We start from the raw sequence: 23,698 nt of genomic DNA, 5'->3' as shown, positions 1-23,698 counted from the left end.
TGGGGAAAAGGGATAAAAGTACAAGAAAATGCTCATTGTGAACTCCTCTCCCTTCTAGTCCATGCTCCTTCAGCAACACACAGCTTCCATAGAGAGTCTCAGTGCACTTTACCTCCAACGACCAGCATCTTGAGTGGATGTGGATGCAGATGCACACAGAGGCTGTCACCCCCAGCCAAATCCCCACAGTGGCTGCTGGCACTCAGCACCAATGCCAGCAGGGTCACAAGATGCAGGAGAGCAGAGAACTGGGTCCTGTGTGTGCTGGGCTGTGTGGGCACACAGGCATCTCCATCTCCACAGTGTGCCTCTGCATTGCACCCTTTGCGAGGCATTTGCAAGAAGCAAACAGCAAGTGATGTGTGTGAAGCAAGTTCAAGAGGAAGAGGTTCTTGTTTTCTCCAGACCTGAGAGCAGACAAGCACAAAATGCAGCACAACGACCTTCTGTGTTTGTCTGCTTTCACTCAAATAGGGCTTTTAGGAAAAGAGTCACAAAGTGAAGTGCTATTTGCATGCGTAGTTTAATGCGCTCTGACAAACACTACAGAGCATCTTCTTTCCTTTGTTTCTAGCTGCACGCAGATCATTTCTTCTTGCTGGAACTTGCCAAGGAACTACTTGGTAGCACACACGGAGGAGGTTTTCTTGCAAAAATAACCCTGTGGCAACCACCTGTCAATGGCAAACTGCTCTCAGGCATGAGTGTTTGGACAGAACCCCTCCCAGCCCTGAGGATGCTACCTCTCCTCAGCTTCGATGGCACTTGGGTTTCCTCCTCAGAACCGGTTTCCCCAGGCTCTCCGATTGTGTCTGTCTCTCCTGAGCTGCTGCAGGAGCCCCTTCTCCATTCATCCTGTTCAAAGAGCATCTTGACCATGGGGGCTGTGTGGGTGACGTAGGCAGGCTGCGGCCAGCGGTGCTGGATGAGGTGGCTGGGCAGACCGAGGTTGGCTGAGGGCATCTCATGCTCTGGAACCCAAGAAACAGACACCATGAGGGCACACACAGTTATCTCCTGGCTTACTCCCTCTCAGGGAACGGGCAGAAAGAAGGATGCCTTTGGTGACACCAAGGATACTCTTTGGAGCCAAAGGCCATTGTTAGGATCACTGATGGCTTGGCTATGGCCAGGTGGCACTAAGGGACAGCAGTGCCGTAACAGGTAACTACTCTGCATCAGGACTTAAATAACCCATGCATGAAAGAGATTATCTCCATCATATCTAGTTTTTGCACCTTTATCTCTATACTTAAGCACAGGGCATGATTGCATTGACCAAGGGGGAGCTGCAGAAGGTCAGTATTACACTGAGAAGCGTAACAGGGAAGGAAAAGGGGTGGGACCAGCAGCCAAGCTAACACACAACAGGACAAGACCACACTGAAGACCATCTCAGTCTCATCTTTCTGCTCTAAACCCCCTAAATCACTCAAGTCTGACAAGCACAAAGCCATAAGGTTGATAGAAATGCCTGGAGGGTTTAGGCTGAGCCCACCTGGGAAGATGTCTGTGCAAAGGAAGCTCCAAGGCAGAAAAGCCAAGGGAAAAGCATCATGCAGAGCAGGAAGATGCATTCAAGTAGATCTTGGAAAGCAAGATCATTGGCATTAGTGTTTTTAGATACAAGCCTTTTCACAAAACCAGCTTGATTCCCCTTAGATGTCATTAGTCCTTTAAGGGCTACATAGCACGAAAGCAGAGTTTTGTCTCAAATACTTTACTTTTCAGTAGCTCTACCTAATGCAACAGTTAATTTTGACTAGTCAAAGTAGTGAAATGCAATCTTGTTCAGCACAAACCACTAGAATCAGATGGTAGGAAAGTCCTGCTACACAGGCTTCCCTGAAGGTCTGTTTCTGTCAAAGGGATGAACTTCCATGCTACAGCATACTTAAAATGGGTCTGTAGCAAGCTCCAAACAGCAGCCTGCGGGTAAGAAGGAAGAAGACAGACGGAGCAACCATCCTCCAACTGGGCTTTTCCTTAAGCTATCCATCCTTAGAGAGCCCTCCATACATGGTGAAAACAGCAGCCCTAAGGAAATGGGGTGACTCAGGTGCCCTCAAAACAGCCAAGGACAGAAAGTGGCTGCTGCGGAGGGCAGCAGAAGCAGAACATGGTCCTATAAAAGAGCAAGGCTATTTGGGTTACAGATGTGGAAACCCTGCTTCACAAAACGCTGCTAAATATTATTCTTTAGATGCTGCATGAAGCATTTCATACATGAAGGGCAGGAAATACTTGTCACCTCCATAGCCCTGCTCACCAGATGTCTCCGGAGGGTACAGTAGCTCTTGGTTTCCCCTCCTGGCTGAGCCAGGAGTACAGGGGAGGAAGCTGCTTCAAGTGGGATTTACAAACCTGCCCACATCACACACACCTGCCTGTTCCTAAATCACTCAGGTGCAGGTGGAAAGCCTGGTCTTACCTTTCATTGGGCACTCTTTTCTTTCAATTGGGAACCATCCTGCCTTTTCTCTCCCCTTCTCTCCTGCAGGGGATCAGTCCTCTGTGACCAAGCTGTGGGAAACACCCAGAACAAAACCACACTGCAGTTTAAAGCTCTGATATTCATCTGGGATACCCAGGATCCTCACCAGAAAAGCATGCCAACTTTGGGTGTTCAGAACAGGGACGTGCAGGGACAGAGCTGCAGCCACTTCTCCTAAGGTCCCACCACAAGCTCCTCATTGAAGTTAAATACAACTCGGGGCTCTAAGCTTTGTGTTTTGAAAGAAACACACTGCTTCAGGTTACCTTTTGCTAAGCCTTAGGGACAGAAGGAGGAAGGAAAAGGGCGTTTCAGCAGCTTCTGCACCAAGAAGCATCTTGCAGGCTCCCAAGCTCAAGAGCACGCATCTCAGCCATAGCTCCTGCACCCTCTGTCCGTGCTGTGAATGGTGCCAGATGGTCTCTGGGTGTGCAAAGCATCAGGAATTTGCTTTTCCATAGGCTTTGTTCCCTCTGAGCTCTGCCTTCCTGCACTCCCCTGCCTGGCCCCTCCGGCTCGCCTGCTAATGCCCGCTGACAATAGCTGGTTTTCGTCCTATCCCAATGGCTCATCCAGCCAGGATAACCCCATGAAGCTGATGGCCCAGACCAGCCAACGGGCACAGCCCAGGCTCTTCCCCAAGGTTATAAATAGCAGCAGCATGACACGTTATCAGCAAAAGAGAAGTTTCCATACCAAAAAGGTTTCCCTTCAATCATATTGCTGTGAGGTTGCACTGTTCTGTACCTGTGTTATACACACACCACACACGCTCTGCTTTACCATCAGGAAAAACCCCAAGTGGAAAGAGTCTGGCTTTAAATGATGAGCTTTCAGGCAGTGGCACACTCTGTGCTTAAAGGAAATGTTTATTTTGACAAGCTGAGATAGCCCATGTCTCTTCAAACGTCTGTGCTGACTCACCACTTGTGGAGCTCTTAACCCTCATTGCACAACTGATTTACAGGGCAGCTCCTCAGGCTGATGTGTGCAAAGCAGCTATGAAAGGGTTAAGAAAGAAATCTTGTTAAAGAACAATTCACCTCGAATCCAAGTGTTTCTGATGACTGGGAGCTCTGACTGAGCCTGTCCTCCAGAGACTGGAAACACAGCGTGGGACCCCCAGCATCAAAAGGAGCCCACATGCAGGAGCTGCTCTGAGCAGCAGCTGCAGAAGGCAAGTGAGAGCTAAAGCAACCTGGTGCATAAAACAGCAGGTCAGGCACCAGCCACCACTGGTGAAGCACAGAAAGCGCTGATGTGGAGCCCCTTTCCTCACTGTTATAGTCTGTAGCTCAGGTCTTTGTAAGATGAATAAACACAGGGAGTGAAGCCTGGGCACGCAGCCACCACACGGGGCTGAGCTGTAAATTCAATCCAGCAGTAACAAAGCCCATGGAAAGAACAGCGTGAGCCCCAGAGGCACAGCAAAACCTCCCCTCCTGTTCCTAGCCCCGCTCCAAACAGCTGCGAGATGGGTGCAAGGGCCACAGTACCATCAGTTCCTAACACACACGTGGGTGAGGACCATGGTGAGCTGCTTCTGCACATAGCCCCAACACAAGATGCGCTGGGTGTTTTGCAGAGCCAACCAAGGTCCAGCTGAGTCCCTTACCCAAACAATTGTGCAGTGATAAGGCAATGAGTGAGCACAGCAAGGTGGTGGAATAGGGAAGGACAAGGTTTGCCATGCTGAGATGTGGCTCCAGGCTCTTGCACACTTGGGACCTTTACCTTTGCTGTACCAAGCCAGATGTTCCCAGCTAAAAGAGTTCCTGATGGGAAGAGGCTCGCTAAGCTCACGAGTTGAGGGCAGGAGGACACACACATGCACTAGGTGTGTATCCCAATATCTCAGTGTTTGCACAGTATTATTTGACCTAGATAAATAGTGCTACTTACGATATATACCTGATTGGTGAGGGGGAAACAGCAGTGTGATGGACAGAACCCCAGTTTGGATATTTGATTAAATGGGAGCATTAAGTGACAGGATAAAGTTTGGATACCCACCAGGTGACATTTCCTGTGTGGTTATGGGTGCTGAAGAGCCTCAGATAAGGCCACAAGATCTGCTTTCCACATTGCCCATGCTGGAGTGCTGACACATACACTGATGGATGCAAATCCCAGACATTCCTCCTCTGACCTTATCTCCAGCCCTTCCCAAGCTAGCAATGACCAGAGAAGCCCCTGGGAGAGAAGACACAAGCATCACCCAGACCACAGAGCCTAGATCCATCAGCCTTCCCTGCATTACATCCCTGATGAGGTCACCACAGAAGGGACTCCTTCACACCAACAGCATGCAAGGAGACAGCCAAATGCCACAGCAGCACTGAGAGCTGAAGATGGGAATGCAAAGCACTGGAGAGAAGATGCCAAGGGAAAGCCCAGAGCTGACAACGTCCCAGCAAAATGAGATGGGATCATCAGTAACCATTTGTTATTTACAGCTTGTGCTTGGCTACTGGCCTGGAAGCGATTGCAGAACCCAGGGAGAAAAGGCTCCACAATATCCCAGGAAACCTCTAGGCATATCAGCTCCTCTGCTTCATAAGCACCTGCTAGTGAAACCTGTCTCCAGGATTGCCCTGGTAAAGGCTTTCCAGAGCAGGACTGGCTCAACTTCCCTCCCGTTACAGTGACAGGGTTATTGCCTGTCTTATCCTCTGCAAACCCTGTCTGGGGTTTATCTAGAGCTGTCTACACTGCTTTGTTATCTGCTTCTGAACTGTTTCAATGGGAAACACTCCAACACTCTCCTCTCCCATCCTGATGCCAGCTCAGCATCTCACTAGGATACACTGAGGAGTTCCATGATGGGGTTTTCACATTCCCTCCAGACTGTGGTTTCCAGTAACAACCCTGACTCTAACACAGTGAACACCCCGATAACAGCATCAGGTCAGGCCTGCCACGTACCATCTGATGCAGCTGAGACAAGGCACACATCTCCCTGGACCACTGTCACAAGCATCAGCCTAGCCACAAGACCACCTGCAGACTAACCACTGGGAAACATGGCTCCTCATGTAGAGTACAGCCATAGCCATGGGTGCCAGGACTTCCCCCCAAAACCACCCGTTTCTGCTTCCACTTCATGTTCTTCACCCTCTGCTCTTGCTGTCCATCCTTGGCAGTCAGTACACTGTAAGAAGAGACTATCAGGTTCTGCAAAGCTCCCCATGCGCATCCTATCCCACACTTTTGTCAGGTCTTGAACTCAGTCCGCATCCAAATTCACCGATTCCCTTCCCTGGGATAAGTAGCCAATGCCAAATATAAAGACAGACCCTGACTGAAGCAGCAAGATCAGACAATGGATAAAACCTGCAATGAGAGCGAGGGCATCAGGCAACCTCAGCTGCTCAGGTGCAACTATAAGGCCAGCTTAGTATTGCCTTTCTCTTGGGACAGCTGAGAGTTGAGAGCCAGGCTCTTTCAGCACACAGATAATCCTGAAGAGTTCAGTTTTGCAGCATTCATGTGCCTTTCTGAGAATGCCAGCCCTGGAACATAAGACCAAAACAAATCTCTCACCTGGAAGCTTTCCAAAGAGGGCCCTGAAGGATGGAATACCTAGAATGGGACTGTAAAAACACCCTCTGTTAGCTTAACTTTTTCCTCCTGAAATAAAAGTCATGCAAACCCAAAAATTCCCTACTGACTTCAGTGGGAGTGTCCCTGAAAGCCAAAAAAAAAAAAAAAGCAGCATTGATCAAATTTAATTTTCTTTTACTGTCATCAATGGAAAGGTATCTAAATGGGATAATTCAGGAATCCAACATCCAACTTCTTTCCTGAGCAATGGGGCAGCCCTCCAGCATCACCCACCCAACCTGTCAGGGAGCAGCCGCCTGCCGCCAGCTATGCAGTGCTGGGGTCTCCATCCTGCTTGGGGGATGGATGGTACTGAGCAGGGGCCAAGTAGCACATCTATCTAAGGTGACTAAAAACATGTCATCCTCTGTAAGAGAAAGGGTTAAGCTTTTGGGGCTTGTGAGGCTTTTTCTTACAAGGCCTAGACTGCAGCTTCCTAGCATTATACCCAAACAGACTTTCACCGTAATGTCACGTAGAATTTACTTGAGGACAGCATTAAACTCAAGACATGGATATAGTGTTTTACAAGGATGCAAGCTTTGTACCTGTAACTATTCTTTCAGGAAATGTATTGTCTGTCAGACTATTGCAATTCCCTCAATGTTAAAGGGTGGCAGAGGAGGACACAGCCTCACACCTTTCCCACAGCCCTACAAAGGCTCTCCATCCTCACCCACAAGCAAAACAGAGCAGTAGTGTTTCAGAGCTGCATCTCAGCACTTACAAATACATTCAGCCCAAAAATCAATTCAAAAAGCCTCCTTTGTTCACAAGAAGGTGCCACCTCTGCCCAACTTTGTGAGCCTCCTGCCTGCTCAGTCTGACCAGGCTATCAAATCAGATTCAGGTTGTTTGGGTACCGGAGCAGCACACTCTAGATAGTGGAGTTTAAAAGACCCCTCAAACATCAATCCTTGTGAGTCTCAATGAAAACAGGCAATTCCAGAACTCGAGCACAGAAATCACCAACAAGAACTAGGATTCCTATAGAATGGGGACACATGTGGCCAACTTTAAATCCAAACCAAATGAACTGAGCTTTAAGACATCGACAGTCAAAGGTCCAGGTTTCTAACTGCACCCAAAAAAGCAGCACCATCAAAGCCAGGCACTTCCATAGGCGAAAACCAAAGAATACACAGAAACAACATCATTCAATGAGCACAGCTTTTCTTTATTAACCAGAACATAAAGCACATGCTAAGTTTTATTCAGGCTGACAATTAAGGTTTACCCCCATTGTGACATTACTATAAATTCACTTTAAATTAGCAGGCTATGCTATATACCTGTCACTGTGCTCTGCTTCATGTTGCTCATTGTCTTTCTCTCTTCAGGATGGAAAGCAAACCTCAGACAAAGCTCTGTTGCTAAACCCTTTGGTCAATAAACATCTCCCTCATGGCCTACAACTCTCAGCTGATAGCACACAAGGGATCCGGTAGCAGGGAAGCAGTAAGGAAACAGCCGCTGCTTGTTCTATTTTCTCCAACTACAGGTTGAGATATTCTGTGTAATAAAAGGAGAAATCATCCCAAGGGAAAGGAGGGAGGTTGCTTTTCATGAATGCCATTGAAGTCATAAAGTACCCAGCACTTTGCTGCATGCTCCAGCTCATGTGAGCCTTAATTCTAAGAGCCTTGCTGGCAGCGGGACAGGTTTCACACTCTTATATTTAGAGAGACTCGCCTGAAAAATAGCCAAAGCTGTCACTTATAAATCAGGTTGTTCTGACAGTGCCCAGAGCAAGTAATAAAAGCAAATGGGGGGAAATGAAATTATACGCTGCAAAGGGAACTCTGAATAATAAGCTTTTATTTTGTGTTTTTAGAAGTTCACAATAATTAGAGCTATTTTTTCCTCTGTTCTTTCATTTGTTTTTAAGCCAGCCCCTGCTGACAGGCCCTGGGCCCCCAACCTCTCGTTCCCATTCCTTTGGCTTTGGCCATGTGGTTCCCATATTCTTGGCTGGGGTACACTGGCCTGCAAGAAGAGACATCTCCAAAGGCTGGGGTGGAGAAGCTACAACACTCGATTTGCTCTGGACATGGGAACCCCTGCAGCACACCCCTTCTGAGCAGCTTGCAGGCACACACATTCCTGCAGCATGAAGCTGGTCCACAGGACACCCGAGTCAGTGGGTAGGTTCTTGCCTGCAGCAGGCTTGGCAATGGGGACCACAACATCTTCCACTGACATGGGATTTCTCATTTGAACCGAATCCATTTTTCCTACAACCAAATAGAACCGTAGCACTGAAAACTACTGATCTAAGTCAGGAAGACATCAGCAGCTGGCGTCTCTTCCCTGTGTCATGCGGGGGGGGGACAGCATCCATTCCTCCAAGAAAGCTGACAAACTTATTAGTGTTCTATTTTACCACCTTAGCCTGCACTGCTGGAGGATCCTCAGGGCAGGAATTTCCTGCCTCCAAGATTCCTGTCCAAATGTTTAACCTCTTAGTTTAACCAAGACAAAGAGAAATGAGTGCTACTCTGCCAGAAGTCAGCTTCAGGCTTCACTGGTCCTGTACAGCTCCACAGCAATTTGCTCTCATCTTCAACAGGATTTTAATCTGACTCTCAGTAAGAAGCCAGATGGAATGGCAATTGCAAAATGTACCGCTGGGAACCAAATAAAGCTGATGAAAGGATAAGAGCAACAAAACTACCCTTTATTCATTCATCCATCTGATGTTACTGTTTGAAGTTCTCCATGAACTGCTTCCAAACTCCTCCCCATACATGTGAATTGGGAAGCTATGCAATAAAGATGGAAAGAGATGATCACAGGCTCCAAGAGGGCTGGAGGAGTAAGAGGTCAACAAGAAGAGGCAGCAAGGCTATTTGGGAAACTGAGAATGCCCATGACAGATCACAAGGAAGGGAAGAAACCCTGCCTGGGTGCTAGGGCCACAGTGAAAAGCCAGTGGAAGAAACAAATAGCCCGACAAGTGTTTCACTTCTGTTTATTCCAAGATGGGCTTGATGTAACATCACGTAGAGTTACCAGGTGCCCATCCATTGCCTTCAAGGGGCTTTGGATGCACTGGAAATTGAACCATGGGGTAAGATGGCTCAAGAGCAACTAGCCAGGAGGTATCATCAGAACTATTTCCAAACACATGCTGAGGAGGTAAAGCACTAACCCATACAGATGGCATCCCCTTCACTCCAGAGCTGCCTTAGCAAGCACTGTCCTAGTCCCACATCCATCTTCAGTCACCAGGACGGGCTTCTACCCCCAACATCCAAGGTGGAACATAAGAGAAACAAACCCCAGTGTTCTCACAGCAGCAGCAGTTCACGGGCTCTGCACCCCTGAATCTCATGGAACATGTTTTACAATGCACCCAGTGATATATCGAGTTACTCGGTTGAGAACAGGAACACGGAGCAGCACACGCATGCGGCACAGCTGAATGAACAATAACCACAGGAACATTGCTGGCGCTCACATTTCAGTCGAATTCAGTTTTACTTTGCAGACACAACATTACAGCCCTTGCTTTGCTTCTATTTTTTCTTCTTATAAGAAGGAACATGACAGAAAAAAGGTGGACTCCAGGACTGAAGTCCTCTCTGTTACACCCGAGACGCTCCAGTGTGTATATGCAAACAGCAACTGAAATAGAAGGGGCGGTTTCCCAGCTGCTCTGATCTGTGCAGTGCTATTAGTATGACAACCACTTAAACCAGAGGAACATCTGACCCCAAAGGGATGGGTGATGCTCTGGCAAGAGCAGAACACGATACTGAGCCAGGCTGGTGTAAACAGGGATAGTTCACCAGCCGCAGCTCTGTAAACAAGGGCTTGCCCCCTGCTATCAGACAAGCAGCAGTGCCTTGAATTAAAAGCAATTCAAACTGTTCATGTCCTTCCAAACCCAGCCTAAGCTGCCTTTCTTGTTACTCTGACCCACATCCCCCTGAGTAGCCCTGCTTCTCTCCACCCGCACAAGCTCAGCCAGGATGAGGACAAGGAGGCTGGGTTGTCCATCCCACAGGCACCACTGAGCAGGGAAATACCAAGTTGGGAGCAGGCAGAGCATAGATATTGAGGAGAAAGTGCTTGTTTATGTGAAAACACAAGGAGGCAAATAGTTGACATTAAGATTTCAGGGAGGCTGTGGGACTGGGCTATTTCTTTCAGCCCTCACACAAAGGGGCCTTTATTGTCCTCACTGTAAAACAGAAATTATATTGAAGGGCCTGTGGAATTTCTGGGCATTTTTTCCCCTTGGAGACTCAATGGCTCGCACTCCAAAGCGACAAATTAAGTAGGATGCAAAGGACAAGTTGTTCATATGTGGCTCTGCATCCACCTCCTGCCTTGCTACAGCCACAGCTCCCCCAGACCTTTCACCTTGAGAAACCCCTACTGCCTGCAGCACCCAGAGGGGCACAGCCCAGAAGAGCCTGACCAGGGACCAGGGTTCACCCGTGCCTAAAGGAGCTGCTCCACAGCTCCCCATCCTTTATTTCTCCCAGCTCACAGGTTTTTCCATGGACACCCATTCCCTTTTAACTCTTGGTCATCCCTGAAAAGAAGCCCAGACGGACAGAAAAGCCACCTCCTCCAGGAAGCAAGGAGAGCCCTTTCTGGTCCCCAACATCTGGCCATAAGCCATTCCTACAGCCAGTTTATGCCTCTGATCCCTTTGGGGCACTGTACATCCTCAGGGAGGACCTAACCTCCTTGTCCAGCGGGAACAGGATGACAATCCATCAGCAGCTGCCGTCTCGATGGAGTGTGGAGGAGGAAGCAGTGCTGGGGTGAACAATGAGCGCTTTGTCAACCCAGGCAAGGGAGACGCAACAGAGCAATAAATGTTACATGCTAAGCTGGTGGGATGCTTCAAACAGATCAGCTTGTTCATCCTTTGCTTCCCGGAGGCCCCTGCAAGGAATTCTGGCATTGCCACTTCAACTCAGTGCTTAGCTCGAAGAAAACTTGTTTCAAACGTCCAACAAAGCTTTCCTACTGGTTGGAGCTCTTAATTCCCAGTTTGAGTTTCCCTAATAAATCCCAGATTGCTCAGCTTCCATAACACTGGTCCGTGAGCTCAGGCAGCAGTTAACCCTTTGCAGCCCCAAATAACCTCCTTCTCCTGTTTTATTTGCCTTCGGTGCCTTTTTCAGGATAAGCTGCACCCTAGGGAAGGAGAGCAAGTACTCAAAGCCTGTGTACTGCATTCCTGTGCAGTATTCCTGTGGGACTGCAGTGTCTATCCCCATCCAAGATCCATGCCCCTGCAATACGGCACATGCTTCATTGCTTGTGCTAACTGTACAAAGCAGTGCTGTGAGGAATGAGTGCAAGGAATTCAGCTTCATCTTCTGCATGCAGAAACACCAGGCTATCATGGTGCATCATCCACATGCGAGACCCAAACACAACCCACCTAATTATTGCACCTAAGAGCAGCAAACTCTACAAAGCTCCATGAATGTGCACAGTGCCTCTTTGGGTATGGTGCTGTTGCACACTAAAAAGCCAGGCAGTTTTCATCCACATAAGCCTTTACCAGAAATGTACTTTCAGAGCAATTGGCAGCACTACCAACACTTGCTCTGTGTGTATGAATATCCATAAGGACATCTACAGATGCTTCACACAAGCATGTCTGGGCAATCAAGTCTGATGCTCTGCTTCCCAAAAGCATCTTTTCAAGAACATCTATGAAACTCATTTTCAAAGACAAAAGCATGATGATTTCAGCTAAGAAACAGAACAAGTCAGAGTGTAAGCATCAACCCACCCAGTGCTCAATGTTAGCACAGGTCAGAGTGGAACATCAACCCACCCAGTGCTCAATGTTAGCACAGGGTTGTTTGTGGCAGGTAAGGGATGCAGGCAGCATTGCATCCCTACATCTCTGACCTCCTATTGCACCTTCCAGAGGAGCTGCCTGTAACAGCCAGTTTTCCCACATTTCTTCCCTCCATTATTATAACACAGGCATGACACACTCCTGCTCAGATAGCGAGTGCTGCTCCAGAGCTCTCAAAGCACTGATGGCCATCAGCACCTTCTAAACCTCTGCAGAAACAGAGGCTCCTTAGTGCTTCCTCCTCCACTCAGGCTGCCCTCCAGTCCCTTTCCACCCCTGGTTAGACCAATGCAGTGGGCATGACCTGAGAGGAGACTCCAGTACCTCAACACTGAAAGAGGCTCCTCACCCTTCCATACACCCAGCTCTGTCAGGGAAGAGCCACCACCATCACCACCCCCCAGCAAGCTCAGCCTGGCCATTTCCTGAGGCCACAGTGACAAATGTGGCCCAACACAAGCATCCTGCCAAGCTGCATGTCCCCACCTGATTGACTCCAACCCCAGCAATCTGAGGGGTTGTTATTGATGTTTCCACTCAACCCATATTTTATTGAAAACACTCCAGTGTTACCCTAGACACTATAGTCTCTCATACCCCCCCACTTCAATCCTGATGCTTATAAACACCCTGGTAATAATAAACCAACCACAGTAGAGCCATACGCCTCAAATCACAGCTAGAGCAACCACCTTGGAAGCCCTATGGGATGCTCTACTCTGGAGACTGAGCAAGGGCCAGGATTTCATGTGTTTATGAATAAATACATTTGTAAAGACTACATGGTTTGAGCTACACATTGACTCAGCATGATGTTGCCTGGAAATGAGCTGGCTTGGGAAGTTCTTCTAGTGCAGCTTCTGTTTTAATGACTCTTGCAAGACTCCCACAGCTCACACTGACTAAGCAATGCAGCAAACCTCGTTGTGAGCTGCATCTTCCAAAAAGCTTAATCACACATTCCACCCATATGAACACCCCCAGAGAAGTCAGATTATGTTCCCTGTGTACAGAATACATCTCGGGTAGAGATTTAATAGCTTCCCTGCCCTTCCTCCCTCCATCAATATGTTATGACACAGGCATGACACTCCGGTGGCAAGTTTGCTGGAAACCCCACCATAAATCCGGGTGGTTTTGGCTTTCAAGTCATGTGGGGTGAATACTTTCACATGTCTTCTCCATATAAATCCTCCAGGAATGCCATGGCACCTTTCCAAGTGCTCTGGCTGGTAACCCAGATGTACCAGAGCAGGGAGAGCACCAGAACACGTGGTGGCAAGGTGCACACCAAATAAGAAGGTCACCCTGTGACAAGTCTCAAGGGGTGCCTTGCTTCTGATAGCCAAAGGCCATGCTTTGGAAAGCTTTCCCGAGAAAGCTGTTGATCCCAACTCCCCAGCCCCAAATTCCACCCTCTTGCTTTATCAGCAACAAGCTGGTACAAGTCATTGCTTTCTTGGTCCAGCGTCATCCTGTTGATTCTACTTCAGGTGTCTGACAGTGGGGAGTATCAGAGCAGAGTCTTAATGCTACCAAAGTACATGTAATGGCCACGTTTTTCCTAGTAATCGTTTTCCTGAGACAGGAGCCATGTCTTAGGAAAGGAAAGCCATGAAAGGATGGTCGTTTTTCACTGCAAGATGACCAGTTCAATGCAACATTTCCCAACCAGATTTCTCTAGCAGAAAACACCCAGTCTCTTCTGCAGGGCTCACATGCACCTCGGTGGTGATGCTCTGAGTCTTGTAACCAGAGTAAAGCATAGGCACAGGTCCTGTCTCACCAAGGGTGCCTGCCCTGAGCAACTCTCACACAAGGAACACAAGTATATGGAGTGACTTAGCATGAGGGAGGCTACAATACCCATGCAGTCACCTGCAATGCTCTTCCAGGGATTCTGCCACAGCTCCAACACCCCCGGTACTCATGCACATGGTAGAAAACCCAGTGCTGGTGGTTATAACGCACCATGGTTAGTCTGCACACAGCAAGGACTGGATCTGGGATAGATGCTATCACAGGAATGAAGGAAGAGGATGTAGGCTGGAGGCTGGCAGCAGAGCCAGGCAGGGATAGCAGCTCTAAGTATTAGTCAGAAAGAGTCAAAAGTTCATGGTATTCCCACAGCAGAGAAGTGCTGCAAAGGCACTACCCTTGGGTTAAGGGCTTAAACACAAGGGGAATCATATTCACAGCAAGGGCTTCCTCCTCTCAACAGAGCATTTGCTCCCTCTCCATGAATACGAAACCGCAGGCAAAACTTGACACAAGGCAAGCCAAAACCCCAAATCCAGGTAGAGATCAGCTCTCCAGGCTGAGATCTCAATCACCATGGCCAAAGTACTCTTGAGCAGCTCAGTTTCATCACCCAACAGCACACAAATGGGGTCACGCACCAAACCACGTTACATCAAGATTTACATAGCACCATGTGTAATACACATAGCTGAGTTACATCCAGGATGTGCCATGGGGATGAGACAACCTCAGGGCTAATACTCTGGAGTCTGAAAGCTGAGGATAAAGCTTGGTTAAAGGCCAAGATGTTGCCCTGAATCCCATCCTCACACAAACAGCCCAAACCCCAGCTCAGAAGGATGCTCACAAGCCTCAGGCGTATTCATGGTCTTGTTGAAGCCTGGCTCTGCCAAGGCTGAAGAGGCTGACACATAAGCAGGCACACTGTGGAAAGAGCATCTCAGGCATAACTAGAGCTGTCATCAGTCTGTGTTTCTCAGATAGCAGACAAGAGGGATGAAATTGCTGCTGTGGAGGAGAGCAGCCAGCCCCGGGGCATGCACTGCTGCTCCCAGAGGTCCTTCCTACCTCCTACCTTGGGTACTGGCCACCCAAAGCATCTGTGTCCTACATAACAACCAAACATATTTGGGCTATGGTGAAGGCAGGCATTTTCTTTACCCAAAAGATTTTCTGCCACATTTAGCACAGATTCAGGCTCAGAGAGATGCTGAAGCACAACAAAAACTCCAGTCTGGGCACACATGTGGCCTCATTTACAGGAAGGTCTATCTATGAGAGAAAATAAGGTATTTTCTCCCCCATCACAGCCTCCCTAATACTTGGTTGTCCTCAAACACCCCCCAGCAAATGCCTTAACAATACAGGTTACAGCAACACAGCAAGGAGACTTGGCCCAGATCCTCACCCAGCATAAATCAGTGCTGCATTAAGGGAGCCAGAGCTTTGTGACAGCAGCAGATCTGGCTCAGCCCACAAAGCCAGCTGCCATCAGCCTAATGCAGCACAAATTAAACATCAGGTTTTCCAGTCGAGCCGTACATCAAAAGCAGAGCTCTGTGATCCAAGTTACAGGCACAGCTTCAAGCTAATATTTGTTTTTCCTTAATTACTGTGCTATTAGGCTCTGCAGTAAACTTCACTTGATAGGCAAGATGCTGCTGGCAGCCAGAACGAACTGCTGAAGATTCATTTCTATTGACGGCCACTTATCTAACGCCACAACCACAGTGAGCTCTGTCTGGCCAGTGACATTCAGACCACCTTTCCTGCTGAAACACTCCTAGACAGGATCATGCATATTCCAAATCTGGGAAACACAACAGAAGTACCAAACACCACCAAAGGGTGCACTCTGCTGTTCAGCGGTGCCTTTCCGTCATGTAAAACAGCCATAATGTCAACTTGAGTATTGCTGGGCTTCTGACTTGTTCCTGCATCCCACAGGATCAAGAGGGATGCTCTGGGTCCCTGCTTGCTCCCCCTCCCTGCACCTTCCTCCCTATTTTGCTGCCTGTAGTCCCAATAGTTTCACAGAGAGGAAGCAGACACTCAGGGAAGCCACACATTTCCTTTTTAGCAAGGCATCCCACAATGTGACTCAGCAAAACACAACACAAGCACAGCACGTGTGTAGGAACCCTGAAAGGATGGTGCAAGACTCGTGGGGTGGCTTGGATCCAGATCCAAGTTCAGCTTGATAGCCCAGGGGAGCTCCCTGTGCTGGCAGGAGCACTGAGAGAGCTCAAATCCCTTGCACTGAATGGTTCATCAGCAGCTCAAACACTGCCTTGGCAAGTCCCCACTTACGGCTGCTGGAGAAACCTTCTCCAGTATTCATTGGAATGGACATCCCCACTGCTGTGAATGGTTTCTCAGTTGCAAGCTGATCAGAAATGATCAGATCAGAAGTTAACACAGGAGACATCTCCTGTCTCACCCAGCAGCCTGGTCTGAGAGCCAGGGCGATACTTGCTCACTCCCAGAGGGAGCATGAGAGATGCCACCTCTTTAAGGGAAACCTTCCATCCATGTCATCAACAGCACTTCAGCAGTGCTGACAGCTGCTATGAAGAGCCACTTTGCTATAAGACAACTGAGACATGGCACTGGAGGTGGCAGCATGAAGTGCTCTGTGGTCCTGCATCTACAGGCACAGTCTGGTACCCAGGCTGAGTTACAGCCTGCAAGCAACCTGCTGCTGGTTAAGGCATTGGGATATAAATTCATCCCAAAGAGGAAAGAACCTCATGTGGCTGCAGTCTCCAGTAGATGAGGACCAAAGGATGGAGCTACTCTTCCATGGATTTCTTGGAAGACCAAGACAGCCATGAAAATCAGCTTCCCCACACCTCTGTGGCTAGAAGCAGGAGGCAAAGCTTTCAACCAGGCTTTCTCCTCCTTCCTTTTCTACCCAGGCTAGAAGCAATTTGGGGCAAGGATTGCATTTAGCTAACAGACCCCAACCTCTGCAGCACATCCCACCTTGCTGCACAACAGCCCCCTTTGTCCAGATGGATTTGGAAGCACCATGTAGGAGCTGTGCTTGCAAGCTGCTATCTCTAGCGGTGGCCACAAGGGATTTCACTGAGCAAGAGGTCAAGCCTCTGTGGTTCCCAATACTTCCCTTTCACGGGGCACATTCTAAGTCTTAAAGCACTCGAGTTGCAGTGATCCACAGCACTGCTGAGGCTGGAGGCACCTCTGGAGATCACTGCTCCAACCTCGCAGCAGGGGCAGTGGCAGCAGGTTGCTCAGGACTGGTCAGATCGTGTATAACTCAGAATGGACTCTTCTGCTTTAACTATGATCCCCTTTAATCATGGAAAAAACGACTTTCGTACAAAGGCACTCAGATCAGGCAACATCCAATCTCCACAGCAATAATGACTCGAGCTGGCTGAAAATGACTTGGGAGGGAAAGAACTTCAGCTCAGAACTATTTTGCTGGAATAAATCTGCGCTTCAGAGCCGTTGCCTTTTCGACAAGATGAGAAACTCCAACTGGAAAAGAGCCACTTTGCATCAAAAACCTGATCAGGCAGGAGAAGACTTCGCCTTTCGCTTAAAACCATCTCAAAATGGAAAGTTCGCACTTCGTCATGGAATTCTCCTTAGCACAGGAAAACGTTTCCCAGCCAGCTCCATCCATTCTGACTGGGTTGCTCTGCCAGTGACACCATGCCTCAGGCACAGCATTCTATGCTCACCCCAATGTGCCTTAGCTCCTGGCTGGGGTTCTGCAGGGCCCCAGACTGCCTCCCACTGAGCAGCGCTTCTCTCCAGCTGGACACATCATTGCCCAAGCATCTCCCCATCTCCAAGCCAAAAGTATTGCTTTGTGCACAAAAATCCTTGCTCCAGTGATGTCCAAGCCCGTGTTTTGGCTTTGCTGGGCTCAGGGTTGCAAACCTCAGCCCTTCACGAGCAACCTGGCCCTTTGAAATGGAGCAGGAGCAGACAGACAAGGTCATCCCTCCACTCCAACGTGCCTGTTCTGAGAGCCCAGCACACATCCAGGCACACCCCGCATTCCCTGGAGATGCCATGCAGGAGGAGCAGGGTGTGTGCACACGCCTTGCTGTCCATGAGCTGGTCCGCATGCAGCCTGCAACGTGAGCCAGGGTCTGAAATAGCATCTGCTCTTAGCAGGAAGATGCTACGAGGCTGCGACACCCGCCTGCCACGCCAGAAATGTTCAGCATCCAGCCAAATCAGCCTTGAGGACAGCAATACCGGGTCTGTACAATTAATCTTCCAGGGGAAGAGAACATCCCCTCCGCCTGCCCTTAGGAAAACCAGGACACCCGAGAGGGAGCTTCCACATCCCTCCCTCCTGAACAACAAACAGCAGAACAAAGGTGAGGGCATAAAAGGAAACCCTGCATGGACCTGGCACCAAATATAACTCTGGAAGGGGACAGTTGCCTACAAGCAGCAAAACCTCTCCTGCACATGGGTTGGTTTATCCGCAGGGATGGGTTTACCCACATGGACTGTGGCATTGATTCACTCAAATGACTTTCTCGAGTGATTTAGCTATAGCAGGTTCTTCTGAATGTATTTCCCCCCATACAACTCACCACAGCTTCCCCCAGCCCCAGAGCCTGCAATGCTGCTGTCAGAGCAGCCTGCACACAAGGATAAAGGTTTTACATGTCCAGGAAAGGAAATCCCTCCAATAGTTGTGGTTGCTGAGTTATGGTGGGGTTTGCATCTTTGAAGGACCCAAGTGATGGAGTTCACTTGGAGCAACCTCCTGATGAGTTCATTTTCCTGCGTGTTAACAAGCCTTTGGCCTGAATGGAGCTGAAGGAGAACACCACAGAACAATTTATCCATCTTAAAAGGCAAAACGCAAGCCCATGGATCCATCGGGAATGCCACAGGAGCATAGCAGAGCAACCCCACAAGAGCAGGCTTTGGGTTCAAGCAGCCCTTTCCTAAGCAAACCTTTCCTTCAGGATCCGGAGCTGGGAGGTCAGTTTTAACTAATGAAGCTGTGAACAGCCCTGACAGCAAGGAAAGAGGCAGAGCACTAATGTCATCACTTGTGTGACCCCTCCTGTGTCTGCCATCTGGGATCACTTTGTCAACGCTTTCACTCAGCACAGGAAATTCTCCCTGTCTTTAGGCCACATCTCAAAGGGGAAAGCAGCCCTCACCCAGCCCTCACAAGCCAATGACTGAACCTCCACTCACTTCAGTGACACATTCAAGCTTTCAGGCAGTTGGTTACTGATTCAATATCACTCAGCACGGCTTTCAGCCACAAGATGGAGATTAGGCACAGGTTTTGCTCAGAAGAGCATGAAGAGCACACCTAATCCCAAAGAGACCTTCACAGGCATCTGAACCAGGACACCCTGACTCAGTGCACACCAGCGCAGCTGTAGAGCAGCCCCTTTGCGCCCTTCAGATGGCAGCAACTTTCTCAAAGCTGCAGAAACACGTGGATAAGGGGAAAAAAGATGCAAGTCTGAAGGTCAAGAGATGAATCCAGGTGAGGAAGAGGTCGGGAATAGAGCTGGGCATGCACAGACTTGAAGGCTGCACTGTTACAGCCAGCAGTGCCAAATAAAGGTAAGGCGATCTGAAATGATCTGAAGAGATTTGTGGCGATTTCTAGAGCATCTGGCAGGGAATTTGTTAACACTTTTCTGCAGATGAGGTGTTGCACACAGGCTGCTCCATCAGCAGGACTCAGCCCTGGACCCATCTGTTGTCACAGGGCCAGCAGGCACCCACTCAGCAGGGCCAGAGGTACCAGCAGGACACACGTGCTCTCACATTGAAGCCTTCAGATCATCATCCACAGTCAAAACCTTGTGCATTGCTCTTCTACAATATCCCCAAGGTATTTGCTTGCAAGTTCCCTGCATTCCTCACACATTCCTGCAAGGAAGCTTCCGATAAGATTTCCAAAGGAAAGCAGCTCCAAAGAAACCTGCACACCAGTTCCTTCAGAAACACAAGGGCTCATCACTGAATTAAATCTTACAGCACTCCTTCCTGAGCCCTGAGCAAGAAAGTATTCCTGGAATTCCTCTGTAGCTGTCCCTGGAGAACAGCTCAGCCCTCTGCAGTGCTCTGCTCAGCCCTACAACACCCTCTGCTTGCTTCTGCCCTTCCATCCACTGCAGAGAAAATGGAAGCGAGAATCAGAATACGATCATCCCAGCATCTTCCATTTTATTCCCAAAATAAGAGGGTAAAAACCAAAAACGAAAGCAAGGAGTTGCTGTAGCAAGTACCCCACAGGGCTGCCCTTCCCTTGAACTGGTAGGAAAGGGATGTTTCAGATTGAGTGCTTCCTAAAGCTGCTTGATGCCAAAAGAGACAGAGGTACCCTCAAACAAAATGGAGATCACTAATTCTATAAGCACCCAGAGGTTTGTGTTGCCAGCCATGACACACCCTGGGCTGGAGTTTCCTTTGCAAAAGGTTAAGCCCTCTCCAAGATGCTGGGCTTCCAGAGCGAGGTTCCTTCTGTTCCATCAGCCACATCCAGTCCATCACCTGCAGGACTCAACCCCATACAAAAGGCATTTAACTCCCCAAACCACTCACTGGACTTGGGATAATCCATGTTCAGAGGAGCCAAATCAGGGCATTTGGATCCAATTAGCGCTCCTAATCCGTCCTGAAAGTCATCCAGGGCTGAAGCTGTTCCAGCCACACATATGGCTTAGAGCAGGAAAGGCACAAGTCCCTCGAAGCATCCTCTCCAGTGTGTATTTCACAACAGTGCTGCTCCTCACTCTAAAAGGAAAATCACTCCTATGTATACCATGAAGTTTTCTTTCTCAGCAGAACCGATCATGCCTCCCCTATAGCAACTCTGCCTCCTCTCTCCAGCCACACATTATCAAACCCCTTTGTGACTCTACAGTAAGCATCTATGGGCAAGGCAGAACAACGTTAACTCCTGAGGCTGCAGGAAGCCAGCAAGCTCACACAGACACCTCCCTGTTCCACAGCAAACGGGCCTTTGCCACATCCGAGCTAGAGGAATGTCAAACCCCACCACAGGACACAGGCTGCAGTGTTTGGAGCCCAACAGGGCTCTCCCCATCCCACACCAGCACCAACCCAGCCAGGCTGTAAACACACCTGGGTCCCTGCACACCTGGAATCACCACATCTTGTGTTATGGGGAGGGAAAGGGTTCTTTGCCCTGTTTTAGCAGCTCCTCCTCTTCTTACATTCATGCCCTGAGGTCAGCAAACGATGCCAACCCAGACCCAAAAGCCCACTGCTATTCACCAGACACAGGCTGCACCCCTGTTGTGGTGCTGCTTATTTGCCCTAGCTCAAGCTTACCTGGGATGCTCAGGACATCACACACTACAGAAGCTCCAATAGTGCATCCAGGCAATGTGGCACCCAGCCCCAACTGCTGCATGACACTGAAGAGTTTAACAGGACCCTCTGACATAGCAAGGGGCAAGATATAACATGGTCTAGTGAGCAAGTGTTAGGTGACAGAACACCACAAAGGAAAGAAGTCAGGTATCTCCTACTACTTCTCCAATAGAACTCCAAGTTTGTGGAGCTCAGCCTCACCTACTTGGGTCTCATGCTGGATCTGAATTTCAGATGGATCAGAAGATTTAGGTCAAACCTTCTACTTCCATCCAGTCTGTGGGAAGATGCAGGAGGACCAGAGGCTGGCTCTTAAATCCAGGTAACCAGCATCAGCCCCAGGTGATGTCTAACAAATGAATGGGAATGGCTCTGGATGGGCAGAGGAACACCCAATACCCCAACTACCTCATGCTACCCCATGGTCACCCCAGGATAACTTAGAGCAGCCCCCAGGCTGCCTCAAGGACAGGGGAAAATAGCAAGAGCACCTCGATTTCCTCATCATGCTTCAATCCCTTTTAACGTGACTCCTGGATGTGTTTTTCCACTACACAGAGTGCAAAGGGAACAGACCCTCCTTTCAGCCAAACCAGCCAGGGCTGTGCTGAACTCACCCGAGCCTTTACAGTTACTGACTCCAGCTCTGTCCAAGCCAGACCACAGAGGCACAGGAGGAAGCAAGAGCCCATCCAACAGGTCACCGGTCCAACATCTGCTTTCCATGTTCCCCTGGGCAGGGCTCCAAGTGCATAACATACACATCTGTCTGTCTGTCTCCATACAGCACATGCCTTTGTCCCCTCTGACGCTCCTGACCAGTGACCCCAGCAAAACCCGGCAGAGCACGGTGAAAAGCAGCTCCCCAAGGAACACACCTCATCCCTGGGGACAAAGCAAGGCTGCACAATAAAAGCTACAAGCGGAGGAGCTGTGATCCCCACCCAGAAGCAGGGCTGTAAAGCAGCAAAACCTCTCCAAGTACAAACTAGCAGCGCCATAAAGAGCATCCCTTCACTGCAGCAGCGTTTCTGCCATCCGCAGCCTGAGCACAGCAATCAGTGCTTTTATAACCCCTCCACATGGGTGGCAACAGACACCTGCAGCAGGACACATGGACAGGGTGGAGGAACCAGTGGAAATAGGTGCTCCACGCTACAAGGGTGCTGAGGCACTGGCACAGGGTGCCCAGAGAAGCTGTGGCTGCCCCATCCCTGGCAGTGTTCAAGGCCAGGTTGGACACAGGGGCTTGGAGAACCGTGCTCTAATGGAAGGTGTCCCTGCCCGTGGCAGAGGGTTGGAACTGGGTGAGCTTTAAGGTCAGCCCTAAACCATCCTATGACACAATTCCATGATCACTTAACATGTTCACTTGCTTCGTGCAGGTGTGCACATCACACACACACAGAGGCAGGCTCTCATGCCTCTGCAGAGGCTGGTTGAAGCACACAAAGTCATGTTTAATGTTCACCATGTTCCTGCTACATGCACCGCACCAAGCTATCTGCTGCAAACACACGTTCCCTGGCCCGCACCACCAGCTCGACATTGCACAGGCAGTGAAGCCTTAAACAGCCAGCCTGAAATAAGCCACTAATGACTGTAATTAGCCACTGGGCAAACTTCACTGCTGGGATCAGTGGGGAGGGAGGGAACTTACACCCAGAGAAGCAGCCTTACTCACTTAAGTGAGTGTCGCTGCTTTGTGCTGAGCTGCCCATAACAAAATCCTCCTGTTTCCAAGTATTTCAGGGAACGCATCACATTTCCCAAGGAGGCAACTCCTGACTTCACTGCAGAGATTCAGGGTGAACTGAAAGGTTCCCCCAATCCCTAAGGGCATGCACAGGGAGCGCTGACCCCAGCACACTAACAAGCCAAGAGCAGAACTAACCAGTTAGTTAAAGCAAGTTAGTCAAACATGACACGGAACAGCCACATTTAGCACAACACAGCCCCATGCTCTAAGCACAATCTCAGTCCCTCTCACCTTGGCCAGCTGCAGACATGGAGTTCACTGGTATTTCTCCAGTTTAAATTTCAACCCAGTTGAGATTCAAGCTTATAAATAAGAAACAAAGATACAGAAGGAAACCAGCGATAGGCAAATTATCACACTGGAGGTACACAAAGCTGGCATCCTCTGTGACACAGGGCACTCCCCAGCCCTGGGCAGCCCTTACCTGCACATGGGTTTCTGAAGGTGTTGATAGAAGGTGTTTCCATCCGTGTCAGGCTGTTGAACACATCCTGCTCTGAAGGCTCCAGGATGTCCTTTAAAAAAGCATCCATTTTTCTTACACAGGGATACAAAACTTACACCCACAAATATAACACCACTCGATGCTAAGTGGCCAAAACACTTTTCCTCCTGTTTTTCTCCTCAGGGACACCCAGGCCAGGAGCAACTTGGAGGAAGCTGCCACCAAACACTGGGTTACTATAGAGACACTATGCAGCCACTGCTGCCTCACACACCACCCAGCTTCAGAGAAGCCTTGGGGTCAATGGGAGCCTGACTGAAAGGATTTCAATCTGGCTTCAGGCGTTAGACACTTCACCCAGAGCTCGCTGCTTTAGGTAGCATTGGGCAGGATACAAAGCCATGCATTTTAAAGCAAACACCACAATTAATGAGA

General features: G+C 49.2%; 2 protein-coding genes across 2 annotated transcripts in view; both read right to left on the bottom strand.

The window, feature by feature from the left end:
* The window catches only part of TEKT3 (tektin 3), a 201,992-nt gene that overhangs the window by 45,919 nt on the left and 132,375 nt on the right, over positions 1-23,698 (bottom strand). The gene's annotated exons all lie outside the window — the stretch shown is intronic.
* On the bottom strand, positions 505-23,476 carry CDRT4 (CMT1A duplicated region transcript 4). Its single transcript, XM_057401390.1, has 2 exons — positions 23,243-23,476; positions 505-971 (listed from the first exon to the last, which is right to left on the bottom strand). Exons 1-2 carry the CDS (start codon positions 23,349-23,351, stop codon positions 586-588), a joined length of 495 nt encoding a protein of 164 aa, XP_057257373.1. The 5' UTR covers positions 23,352-23,476; the 3' UTR covers positions 505-585.

Source organism: Pezoporus wallicus, unplaced genomic scaffold (assembly GCF_028554395.1).
Source record: "Pezoporus wallicus isolate ANWC-B61680 ecotype Strahan unplaced genomic scaffold, APGP_CSIRO_Pwel_v1 contig_8702, whole genome shotgun sequence".
Classification (NCBI taxonomy): Eukaryota; Metazoa; Chordata; class Aves; order Psittaciformes; family Psittacidae; genus Pezoporus; species Pezoporus wallicus.
This window is presented reverse-complemented; position numbering and strand designations above follow the sequence as displayed.